At 37.5% G+C, this 13,515-nt stretch overlaps 1 protein-coding gene across 7 annotated transcripts in view; it reads left to right on the top strand.

The window, feature by feature from the left end:
- The window catches only part of AP3B1 (adaptor related protein complex 3 subunit beta 1), a 330,578-nt gene extending 323,261 nt beyond the window's left edge, over positions 1 to 7,317 (top strand). For all 7 annotated transcript variants that reach the window (XM_072606405.1, XM_072606403.1, XM_072606406.1 and 4 more), the window contains one exon: positions 6,601 to 7,317. In XM_072606405.1, the coding sequence (XP_072462506.1) occupies positions 6,601 to 6,754 (154 nt within the window). In that variant the 3' untranslated portion in view covers positions 6,755 to 7,317. The remainder of the gene's footprint in view (positions 1 to 6,600) is intronic.
- The last annotated feature ends 6,198 nt before the right edge of the window (positions 7,318 to 13,515 follow it).

The following is a 13,515-nucleotide window of genomic DNA, read 5'->3' as shown; positions in this document are numbered from 1 at the left end:
GGCTGAGCCAAATCCAAATGTGATTGGGAAATATTTAATAAAACAAATAACGTAAAACAACATAGATAATGTTACTGTGTGGTTTTCTAAGCCAGTATGCTCCCACAGGGATTCTTCTGTATGGTTTAGTGGCCCCTTGTCATCTCTGGTCCAAACCAATCCAAGTTCTCATTCAGCCAGAGAGAATGCCAAGGTTCCCATTCAGTAGTCTAAGTTTTGTTGATAAAAACTGCTGCCCATGATAGTTGGCCGTGCCCTTTCATGGTCAGTGTTAGCCCTTTAAAAAAGAAAAACAGTTCTTGAGTGAAAGCCTTTGTTCTGTCCTGATTTCATGTTACTTCTTAGTTTGTTGAAACACTATAGAAAGACTTTCATTATTGCTTTTAATCAGTCCTTTATATTCAGTTTCTACTCTTGGTCTTATTCTCCCTCTTCCTTGTTAATTACAGATATTTGTTGTGTTTGTGAAATAGGAGCAATATTCTTAATTTGTGGGTAAATATAATGTTAGTGGAATAGGTTTGTTACTTCCACCCTGGTCATTAGCTATTAGGGGAAAGCCAAGTGCTGTAAATGGAACAGTGTATCCATGGCAACATGCAGTCCAACTTGTAACTTAACACATTAAAAGGGCATTTGGGGTTTTTCCCCCCAGCAACAGTGACAGTGACTTTTGGTCAGGTAATGTTCAAAATGAGCTTGGTTAAGAGTCTAATCTGTCAACTCGGGTAGCCATTAATTGCCACAAAATAGTATCTCTGGTGGCCTTTATTGAGTAAATTTCCTGTATACAATATTTAATTGTTTTTTATCTTAAAAGAATTATATCATTCAACCACTGGATTATTCTGCTAACCCACCCCTGTTAGCCCAGGATTGTATATAGTTTATTTCTTGTACTTCCTGAAGATGTAAAACCTCAATAATATTTAGAGTATCCCTCATGATATATTTTTTGTCCATCACTAATGTTTGGTGTCTCAGCATCCTAACGTCATGAGTTCTGACATCAGTCTTATTTCATCTTCCAGAAAGCCGTCTTAATTTTTAGAGTTGTATATGTGGGTAGGGGCATCCCCCCAAAAAAATCTTGTTAATTTTGATTCTGAAATAAGATTAAAGGTTTGTAGAACCTGTTTAGACTTGAAGTTAATCAAAATCGATGGTTCTTTCACGGTGGTTCTTGTCCACTAGAGGACAGCACTGCTTTTGTATCGGACTGCTTTGAACTACAATACATACGCATCATTTTCTTTGAAAAATCAAGCAGGGACCTACAGTTAATTGTTGACCAGAAGGAATTATTGGATATTTGTAAAGCTAACCCAATCAGAAAAGTGATTTTAAATTTAAAACATTCTTAATTTTGCCATTTGTGAGGCATACTATTTTCTGTTAAAATAACAGAAAGTGTATCCTTATTGCTTTTTTTTTTTCTGTATTCACTACTTTAAAAAAAAGAGTCTAAGCAGGAGATAGTGGCTTCAGAATTATGTTTTAAGGCTTTGGTGAGAGGAGGTTTTAATCCTTTTTTTAAAAATATCTTTCCCTCCCTCCCACCAGTGCAGGGGTGGGGGGGGGGGCACAGTTTTTCTTCTCACCCTGTGAGTTTGGGAAAGAAATTGAGTTTCCTCTGTAGAAGAAAGAGAATGTGTCATTGAATAAAAACTAGTTGTTTTAGATATGCAATATATTTAGTATCTAAAACCAGAATGGAGAATGGCCAGAACCTGAATAGTGTTGGGGATGGATTGTTTTTGTCTTAACTGGTAGCAATACATCTTGGTTTTGAAGAATTAATTTTGGAAATTATAAAGGGGAGATGTTGACATTTATGAATTTAAATTAAATTTAAACTTTTCTCAATATTAATTAAGCACCCTAGGATTGTCTCTTAAAATGTAATTGTATGTCCAACTTTTGTAGCTTATAGATTTTTCTCCCATTTCAAAGTATTTTCTGTATCATTGCTGTGATGTGCTGAATCAGATTAGTAAGATAGTAACAATTTTTAAATCTTTTGTTTCTTTTCACCTTTTTGGAAAATATTGTCCCATAGTAATTCACTCTGGTATTTGGAAGTAGGAAACTAATTCAAAGCAGGATTTCTTACATACAAGCTTGTGCAACTTCATTACACATTTGTCAACTTTGGACTAATTATTTTTGTACAGCGAGGGCAGGGCACTGCATCCTGTGCTCGTCTTTCTTACTAATAGGATTCTGTCTGCTTCAGCAGGCAGTAATTGAAGGCTTCATGTACAGGGTAGGAAAAAAAAGTTTGAGCCTGAGTGGGCCATTGTCACAGCTTCTGGTAACCAGTAGAACAGAAAACAGGAGAAAATTGAACTCCGAATAGAAAAATCAGGGACCAGGAAGGCTACCCAAGAGAAGAAAAAGCATGTCTTAGAGCTGTTTGCATGAACCCTAGCAAATCTTGTTCTGTGTTTTGGGGTTTTGCTTTGTTTTTTTTTTTAATTCTGTTTTTTAATACCTTAGAAAATTCATGCAGCTTTTGAGACAAATATCATTTTAAGGATGATGATGATATATGTATGTGTATATATATATGTATATATATATATATATATATACATATATATATATATATATATATATCTTAACTGTTTACATTGCGATGTAAGATTTTGTTCCCTCAAACTGAAGGGACTTCAGTTCCCTCAAACTGGAGTACCCAGACAGCTTCTCATAAATCTAGAGAAAATATATTTTAAGTGCATGAATATGTTTTAGATACTACTGATATGTCATTTTTTATTATTTGATTGGTTTTGATTACCCTAATTATCATTAGTTAAGACAGAAGAACTTTTCAGGAAATTGGAACACATTATTTGGAGTTTAATAGCCAACTTATTTTCTTTTGTTTTTAAAATCCTAGTAATGTTTTTATGTGCTCCAAAGCATTAAATGCCAGTAGCGTAATATCACACGTACGTGGACATTCATTTGGCAAGGAGAAATACAAACACGCCCTTGCTGCTGACGACTTGCATGATCTTGATCACTTTGGGACCTCAGGTTTTTTTCATCTATATTATTATAAAAGAGTGTTTGGAATGATCTCCAAGATTTTCTAGAGCTAAAATCATGGTTTTTATTGGGTAATATTAAGCAGCTAGTACTTGGTAGGGAATGAATTGAAAAATTATGAAAAATACCTCTTAATAAGATAATCTCAAATAGACAATACATTTTTAACTGTCAACCTACTTACTTGTTCTCATTTACTGTTACTGTTTCTCGAGGTTGGTTGGTCTCCTAGTAGACCCGCCCTGTATCACAAGAAGTCCATTGTGAAAGCTTAGCATTGCCCATCCACTGAGATCTCATTTGAAAAAGCATGTCCTTTATATAAAGAAAAGAAAAGTTAAATACAGAATTTGATTAGAAAAAGAGTCAAATCAAGGGCTGGAAATTTGTTTGTGTTCTTTAAAAAGAAAACCTCCCCATAAGTTATGGTTTTTGAAGGTGATGACAGTTGCTAAAGAAGAAAATTAGCTTATGTGATTAAGGACAAAGTAAACGTTCAGTATGCATGAGAAGCAAGACAGTGTTGACCCAACATGGAGTCAAACATCTTCCAGGCAAAAATATGTCACAGTTTAACATATGTTTTAAGCCAAGTACAACCAAAATGCTCTAATGATGTCTGCTATTACTTTCTATAGCTGTGTAATTGTCACCGGTGGTCTTCCTGATCATTAATCTTGCATCTAAAAATTACTTTGTCTTATATGAACCTACCTAGAAATACTTCTAAAATGATCACCTTGTGACAGTAGGTTGGAACTGTGGTCTGGCTCATGGTTCCCTGACATATTAAGTTGGGGGAGGAGTCGTGGCGCACACATTTGCTTTCTACAATCCAAAACAAAACACATTGTGATCACACTGTTCCAATTAAATACATCTTTTTTGAACTGTGAAATGAGAATGTCAGAACATCTGATCTTCTGGTCTTCTTTAAAGCAGTGCTTCCAACATGGATGCCCACCAGAACACAGAGACCTTGTGGAAAACGCGGTTGCTTTTATACTAGCTAACAGCTCTCTTGCTGGAATGATTTGTTTAGCATGTTTCCACTGCAGAGCAAATGCATACCTCCTCTCCTTCATGTTCTTATTTGTTAGAGCATTTTGAGAATTTGGTGGTAATAGGATTTAAAGGACGTGTACAAGAAACTGATTTTAATCTGCATAAACATACTGACACCAAAATGGACACATCTCTGATGACTTTTGCATTATCATAACATTGGCTCTCTACCACTTTAAGTTTTTAATAGAAAAGAAGTAAAAACGTGCCTTGGGGCTACGCAGCACTAAAACTGAAAACTCTGGGCTTTTGTGCTGCTGTTCAGACGTAATGGGTTTCTCTGTGGTCCCATGACACAAGTGTTAAGTAAATAAAGGGTCTAATAAGACTATTGTTTACATAATTATAAACCTGTCAGAATCAACTGGAGAAACCAGGGGCTTTACATTATGGATGGAATGACCAAGATTATAGACAAAAGTAACTAATAAAAGCATGTTCAAGTGGGTAGCGAGATGGGAAGCAGAAATAGCTCCGAATTGTGGACAAAAGAAATCCCACCGGCCTGTAATAAGCCTCCTGTCTAAGAGGTGTGGACCTGAGAGTCTGACAAAAAGCAAGGCGATGTGTGACAGAGCTTCCTAGACACATAGATGGAGGTGACGTCTTCTGCGCTCACACAGACTTCTCTGCCCTTCAGCCGATAACTTCAAGAGGAGCCTCCTTTAGGAGGAAAACCTTTGTTCCCTTGGATGCCCTTTACAAATGCCCAGTGTGTTTTAGTGTCTAAGGAAAGCCAATTCATACGACAGATAAATGGTGAAGGGTTGGGGTTTTTTCCCACACCTTGTCAATAACTCATTATTAGCTAATATTTTAAAACATAATTTAAAAGACTTGATAATATTTTCAGTTTAGCAAAATTAGCATATTTGTTTTCCTTTTGGTGAATTATTCTAACTATCGTTGGGAAACTGTTTTTCATGACTTGACCCCATATTTAGGGCCCAAAATGGTCTGTTAGCTTTCCCTCAAAAAATGAATGTAACGTTATGAGATTTTGATGTGATTTTTAAAAAATCAAAAAGAAATTACTTCTCATTTAAAGAGAATCTGCTTCCTGCTTAAGTGGCTAATATTTTAATTAAGTCTAGAGTGAAGTTTTTTTGAGTGTCTCCTGATAAACTCCCTCCTTTATGTTAATGGTAATTAAGCAGATCCCTGAGGACCGCAGTAGGCACTGCGCAAGGCCCATGCTAATTGTCAGACATGAGACACTGACCAGTTGGTTTGCTCCTGAATAGCCCGCAGCATGCTCTCAGCCCAGCAGTTTTATTTTGATGTATTGTGAGCTGTTGTCAGGGCTAACTGGGTCCTATTGTGACTGAAGATGTTGCGCAAATTGAGGCAGATGGCTCTGATTCAGACACGTGTCATTCAGAAAGGGGAAAGGGGATTGGCCCTGAAAAGTGGGGTCACAGCAGGTCACAGACCTGCTCTGTACTTGTTAGTGTTTTCAAAAGCTCATGTGCAGCAACTTTGTTGTGCTCTAGTTTGTCATGCCCCCCCCCCCCAAAAAAAGTGTGGTTCATTCCTTATGGGGTATGGAGGACTGGGTGGTTGCCATGCTCTTCCTTCCTGTCTCTGGAGCTTGGCTGTGCATGCAGAGTGAATTAGCAGAATTGACACAAGTTCATTGTATTCAAAATGGCTTTTCAGTCAATTGCGGTGCTTAAAAGGCTAGTTTTGCTTTTAATTCCATGTAATTAGTAGGTTCTTCGTGTCTTGGGATGTAGTAATAAAGCATTAGTCCTTAAGTTTCCTCTCATATTCAAAAGGAAAAAGGGGGTGGGGGGATCTAATGTTCTGAAAGTACAAGGAAAGGGAGTAAGTACTTCACTGGTTGTTCCATTTCAAGTCATCATCACCAGAGATTGAATCTTTTAACTTGCCTGGACTTATTGGTGGAAATATGAATGTTTTCAAAGGAATCATTTTCACTCTATGTAGAGGAGAAAGGTTTTTTTTCCTCCTCTGCATACCCTCCCAGCTGCTTACATGAACAGTTTTCATCTCAAATACTCAGACTTAAAATTCAAACTCTTGGAAAGCTGCCTTTGTGGACAGAAAATAACATTGAGAGGGCAAATAGAATGGTGAACTCTAAGTGACTATATCCAAGGCAATATATTAAATATCAAATGAATTAATACCGTTTAAAATTACCCCTCAGATACCATACTCTATAAATAAGGGGCTGTTGACATGCAGATTCACACTTAAACCTTCAAATTAAAGAGTCTTCACTTTCATGTGCACTTGAGTAACTCTGAAATTCTAGACTTTATGGTCAGGATGTTGTGCAGTTTATTAATTTTCTGAAGAATGCTTGGGTTTGGGTTTTCTGCTAGTAGGGATCCTGTTCTTAGAGTATTTCATTTGGGGGAAAAAAGTTCAGTTAAATTCATTTGACTTTAGGAACAATATGCTTTCTTCTTTCTTCCCCCTCATCATGAAGATCTCTTCACTTCTTTCCTCCAGATTTGCAGCTAAAACTGTGCACAGTGGGGCACTGATGCTAGTCACAGTGGAGCTGAAGGAAGGCTCTACAGCACAGCTCATCATAAACACCGAGAAAGCAGTGATTGGCTCTGTTCTGCTGCGGGAGCTGAAGCCTGTCCTGTCCCAGGGGTAACCTGCTTACATCTGGACCTCCGAATCTGGCACACAACGAAAGTGCCTGGCATCCACTCTGCTGCCTTTCATTTATAATAATAGCCCTTCCATCTGGCAGTGGGGGAAGAATACACTCTTGACATTCTTGTCTCCTGCTTTAGAATGCTAGTGTGTATCTATCATGTATGCAGTGCTTGCCCCTTTTTTTTTCGGTTTGCTAACCAAAGAACATATATTTTACTGTCATTTATCCAAACTCTTGAATTCATGTGCCATCTATTCTCCCCTGTCACTTAGACCCTTCTTTCTTGACTTTTTCTAGTTCTGATGAATAAATGTTGAATAATTAAAGTTCATTGGAAATCAGTTTGCCTTCACCAAATAAGCAAAAATCTTAAGAGAATCTCACTGATCTCACAGCTAGACGTAGAACCGTGAAGATGTCTGGAAGTAAGCAAGAAAACAAGAGAATATTTGCAAAATACTGCTGTTCCCTGAATCTGTGTTGTAATCGTTTGCTGACCACTGCTGTCCTCCGATTTTCTGAATGGTAAAGAATAAATAAAATAGCATATAAATGCATCTTGGCTTTTTTTATTGGAATCTATAAATGCTAAAACTGTTCCATATCAAGGGAGCCACCAGGATGTTGTTACTAAAACAAAACATTTTCCAACCCTTTGGTCAGTGTCAAAAAAAAGATAAGTGGTAAATATTTTTCAAAAACTTTGTGTTGCTGAACAAAAACCATCCTTCCAGAACAGCCCACTCACAGAATAACAACTCATGAGATCTATTATTACAAGATCTATTATTGCTTCTGAGTAACTCTGTAAATTGTACTTCAGGCTGTTATACTGATCTTTGATGGTCCAGTAGGTTCAACTTTGGAGAACTGAAATTCTTTAATATGAAGCATAAAGGACTCATCTGAATGTGGATTTCAGAAATAACACCAAAGTAAGCTATATGAAGAATACATCAAGTTTTGGAAAAATTTAAGACTTGAAAATTATTTTTATTAGCCTGACGTATTTGCAAAATCTGGTGTTTAGCAACTTGCAATTTTTTTAATTAAAATCATTCTCCAATTTGAAAGTCTCCTTCTAAACCCTTTTCTCTCGATGAGTGCTCCAGTGGCAAGTTGGTTATATTGTAATTGGTTGATTTGTTTGCCTAGTTTGTGTTAAGCTCACTGCCTTTCTCCAGTCTCTGCTCCAGCCTACAATCCTCCTCACCCCCATCAAAAAATCCCAACTTTTGGTAGATCAGTTTAGGTTTGAATGAATACTGGAGAGAAGGAGAAGTGGAAAAAGGAATTTTAATTGAAGGTCATTGGAACATAGAGTTTGAGAGAAAAGAACAGTCTGGGAAATTCTTCAAATGTTCAGATTGATGTCGAAGGAGAGAGCTATGGTTAGCTGAGTTGCAGGTCATCCCTCACTCTAAATTACTCTATTTTCTGTTAAGTGATACCCTCAAGTACCACTGTGATGATGCTAAATTTGGCATTTCCATTTTCACTCTTATTTTCCAAAGTTTGGTCATTTTGGATTTTTAAGTTACTGTTGAACTTAACAACATTACTGTTGAAAAGTGATGCACAATTCGACAAACCAAAGGCTCTTGGCTATAAATTTTCAAATTTTAAGGGATCTTAAAAATAGAACCTAGAATACTATTTTCTGTATTTTGGAACCAACTCCAGCAGTTTTAGTGCGACCTCAGTTTTTAATGAGAAAAGTATACTAATTGTGACTGCTTATTTTTTGGATTTAAAGTCTGTATTTAACTGTTCTGTGACTCTTCCATGTTTCCATTGGACACTTTTAATCCTATTAGCTTGGTATGACTGAAACACTTTTATACACATATTTGAAGTGTCCAACAGCAGATTTTTTTTAAAGAAAAGTGATTCAGAATTCTTTACCCAGAATTCATTTGATTTTATCATATTCTGTGATTATTTTAAAATCATTCCATAGAGTTGAGTTAGACAAAGTTAAAGTCCTAATTCTAGCTATATTTTTATATTTTAATGATCACTTAATGGGACATTTTATATACACCAATTTTGAAGAACTATGATTGTATTTTCTACCTCATAGGGCAAAAATCTCTTGATTTGAAAAGTAATTTTATAAGATTGAAGAGAACCCTAAAGCGATCTTAAAAATGCTACCACCTTTGGCTATTCTGACTTATGAATGTTTTAATAAAAAGAGTTTGGTGTGTGTGTGTGTTTCAAAAACTTTTGACCTTAGAATCTAAGTTTATGAGTTTGGATGTTAGAGGAGTGAATGAAAAATAAGCCATTAAACTAAGTACTAATGTTGGTTAAATAAGATAATTGGAAGATTTTTTAAAATTATGTATATATTCCCTTTTTTTTCTCATCCGCTGTCTTTGTGTTTTTCATCAGTTACTGTGATCGTGGAGGTCTCACATGAAACAATTTTAAACTTACCTTTTTGGTCATATAGGAAGTAAAGAAGGCGGAGTCAGGCCTGTCCTAGAATGTATCCAGTAGTCAGAGAATCTCAGGGTTGGAAGGGACCTCAGGGTCCAACAAGTCCAATCCATGCCACAACAAGAATTCACTCTAGATTGTAGTTTACAAGTGATCGTCTAACTTTCGCTTGAAGACCTCAGTGAAGGAGAGCCTAGTACTTCCCAGTTTCTTTTGGATAACCAGGAAATTTCTCCCTACGTCCAGTCTAAAGTCACCTCTATGACTCTTAGTTGAACTTCTGCGGCAATTTAAGCTTGGGCTCTGCTGGCATGGGCTTGGACAGCACTTAAGGTCAATTGCTTTTTGTGAGCATAATTTGTTTACAACTTTGAATGAACTACTGAGCCCATGCCTGAAAGCCCTTCTGTCATGATGCGCCAGCCCAGTCAGTTTGGAAGATGTATATCACCACGTTGGCTGAAGGATAATCCGTCTTTTGGCCAAAGCAACTCTTCAAGCCCAACCAGTAAAGTCATTGAGTTGAGCCAGTCAAAGGAGTATTTCTATACAAGAAAGGTCATATTCTTGGAGTATCTTAGAGCATGAAATGAACAGGACTTTAACACTGCTCTGAGCAGATAGAGCATGTGTAGAGCTAAATGTTCTTATAATATGTAGTTTATTCATCAGTAACCTATGTGAATGGCTGACCTCATGGCATCACAACTCTCTAGCTTTATAGAAATAACAGGAAATTGAAGTGTGACAAAGGAGTTAATCTGTGGGTTGTTACTTGTCATGCTCTATAGACAAGTCCTTTTACTGAGTTTATGGAGAATATGAAGAAGTGTAAGAAATAGCCCATACACACCCTCAGCAATAAAGGTTTCTTTCAATTTCTAAACACCAAATTGGAAATAAAATACATATGTGAAAGGCAGTTGCATGTTACTTTTTCCTATTCCCCACCACCTAACCCAGAGCTACTTTCTCCAAGGGTAACAGTCAGACTCAGTCTCTTTCTCTCTATCTGATGAGTAGGTTTCTTCCTTACCACCGCCTTATGCTCCTACCTTTTGCTATTCAATGATCTTTTGTATCCCATCTCTGACCACCTTCCTTTTCTCACTCCTCAATTCCGTTCCTTCTTTCTCTACTGTTTTCTAAGGACCTGTTATCCCTGGAAGATCTGTTTCTAGCTCATCTTCTCTCCCTCTCTTTATTCCTACACACACACATACACAAACCAAGATTCACTTATCTTTTCGTATCCCATATATTCAATAGTGCTCTGCACACACCCCAAGCATGGTGATTTTTGTCAATAGGGATATTCTTTCTACTAATGGTAACCATTCTCCAAGGGTTCTATAATCAAAGAAAATTCACCCTGCTGTCCGCCTGGTGATGAGACACTCAGAACTCAGCCAGTTTGTGCTTCAGACAACACATGGAAACCACTCTCACGGTTCCCTTCCCAGGGGCACAGCCTTTGAGAACTTGGTCACCTCCCTGCCACAGTGGGGTGCTGGAATAGGATTGTAAGGGAGAGTTTACATAGGTCTGTTGTTTAATATTTATCCTAATGGTTTTTGAATGGAGTCAGAACCAGAGTCATAAACATTTATTAAGCGCCCATTGTTTGCCAGGCACTGTTACTAAGTGCTGAGGATAGAAAACTCCTCTCAAGGAACTCAGTCAAATGGGAGTGAACTAGGCACAATCAAAAACTAGTGTGAGAACCAGTCCGCTATTCTAGAAGCTTCAGCGTCTCTCTCTTGCTATTTAGATAAAATATTTCCCTGACATTTAAAGCCCCTCACAATCCAACTCTAGGCATCTTTCAAATGAAGAAATTCAAGCTGTCAATAATCATGAAAAAAACCCGAATATTTTTAAAATAACTAATAATTAGAGAAATACCCATTAAAGCAACTTTGGGGGTCTAGCTGGCAAACTGACAAAGATGACAAATACCGGAAGAAACAGATTCATTGATTAGGGCTCTGTAAATATGAATTACAGCGATGAATCCTGACAGCCATTCTAAAAAATGGCTCGGAGCTGTGCCCAGAAGGTATCAGACTGCATGCTCTTTGACCCTCTGTACCGCTACAGGCCTATGTCCCAAAAATATCAAAGAAAGAGGAAACAGATCTATAATGTACAAAAATACTTATGGTAGCCCTCTTAGAAATGAAGGAGATAACAATGAGGGGTGGCTAAATAAATTGAAGCATGTGAACATTATGAAATGTCATTGGGCCTTGAAGTAAGAAATATTTCAGAGGAAAGTGGGAAGATACAGAGGAGTGAGAAGAACTAGGAGAACAATTTAAACAATTATAACATTATAGAGAAAAACAAGTAGGAAAGAATTCTTACCAGTGCATTGATAAACCACAAGTTTATGGCTTTTTTTTTAAAGAATGGCTTATACGGCTTACAAGAAAAAAATGAAATCAAAAATGTTACCTCCTGAGAAGTGATGAACTTAAATGCAGAAAGAGATAGATATTTTTGTACATGGCTAATGTGGGAATTCGTTTGTAGATATATTTGGAGGAATTTGGTTTTTAGATCTGTTTATTTTTTTAATTTCCCAGAGGTGGGGAGGAGGGAAAAGGAATAGTGGGAGGGACAGATTTTTTTAAGATACTTGTTACTTGAAAAAAAATTAAAAAGAAATAAATCTGACTCCAACCTATCCTTCCAATACTGATTGATTCCACAGTCCTTTTCAAGCATTATCTCTAGTCAAACTGGTTTATTTCATGTTCCCCACACACAATGCATCATTTTATCTCTTACATCTTTCTGTCCCAGCATGGGCTGAGCTGTGATGCCTGGAATGCTCTCTCTCTTCAGCCGTGTTCCATTGCTCCCTTCAAGTCTTGGTTCATGTACCTTCTCCTTCAAGAGGTCTTTCCTGTTTATCCCATCGGTTTGTGCCCTCTGTCTTCATTTTTTGTTTATATCCTATATTTACTAATCCATGAACATATTGTATTCTCTCCACCCCAACCCAATCTCCACCTCCCCCCATCCTATAAACTCCTTGAAGGCAGCTTCTGCCTAGTATCTATGTATCCCATGTATCTAGTATCCTTTTAAATGCTGGTTGATCCCTTGGGAGCTCACTACAGTTTTGTACAGCTACTAGTATTGCAACAGTCTTTTCAATCACAAAGTTTGTCATCTGTATCCTAGGAGGGGACACCAATGCCCTTGGAATTAACAGATCCTTGAAGTATTCAAGTAGATATTGCAACAGTAATCTATTTTCTTGTGTGTGTATGTGTGTGTGTGTGTGTGTGTGTGTGTGTGTGTGTGATTCTGACTTAGAAACCTAACCGCCATTGATCACATTCTTTATAGAAAAATATATCCAAGATGTCAAAATGCAAACTTAACAAATAGGCCAGAATAGTGTGAGAAGAGCCCACATTGCCAGAGGAGTGAAAGAATACTATAAAAGGGAGAGATGACTGAGCTGTGGTGGTCTGAGAAGTCTTCGTAGAGAGGCCAGTTTAGCTAAAAGATTGTTGAGGTTTTGTTAGAGAGGAGAGAAGTTCTGACAGTGATCCAACTTTTTATTTCAGCATTTCACCACATAAAAAGAGGGATCTGGGAGGTTTGTGTACTCATTGGTAAATGAAATGCCATGGGGGAAGAACCATCCAAATTGGATGGATTATGATAACCAAGAAGTCCTAGATTCCCCGGCTCCTACCTCCACCAGTCAGGACACTATTTCTCTTGGGTGTCACCTTCTCTGAGCCTGTTTTTTCAGTAGCAGTGTGGAATGCTAGATTTGAAGGGGTGAAAAAACAACCTATGTTCAATTCCTCCCTCCTCTCCCCCCACTCCTGCTCAGATACCAGCTGTGTGACCCTGACAAGACATTTAACTCTATTTGTAAAATGAAGGCATTGGACTCACTCCTCCCTCCCAGATCTAAAGTTATATGCCTGTGGTCTGTAAAATGGAGGGTTTGGTTGGACTAGACAGTCTGTAAAGATCTCTAAGGTCTATTCCAAATAGCTGATGGAGAGTTAAGCAAGTAAGGTTTCCATATTTATTTAAGCAGTAACGTGATAGTTCATGATACCTGGATGGGAAACATGCCTGAGCCTGGGGTCCTCTTACCTGTCTGTGATTTTCTGGAATATGAAATGCAGAGTTTAAGGCCCATTTCTTATAAAACCAGAGTATCTAAATCTAAATGTCTCTACAACAGGCTAGATTTCTTGATCCCTTGATAAGCTCTGGGCTTTGATTTCCTAGCACTGGGTCTAGACATTTGCTATCACTGACCTTCAGGATCT

The sequence above is a fragment of the Notamacropus eugenii genome, chromosome 4, assembly GCF_028372415.1.
Source record: "Notamacropus eugenii isolate mMacEug1 chromosome 4, mMacEug1.pri_v2, whole genome shotgun sequence".
NCBI classification, from domain to species: Eukaryota; Metazoa; Chordata; class Mammalia; order Diprotodontia; family Macropodidae; genus Notamacropus; species Notamacropus eugenii.
Note: the sequence above shows the minus strand (reverse complement) of the source record. Positions and strands in the feature narration are given on the sequence as shown.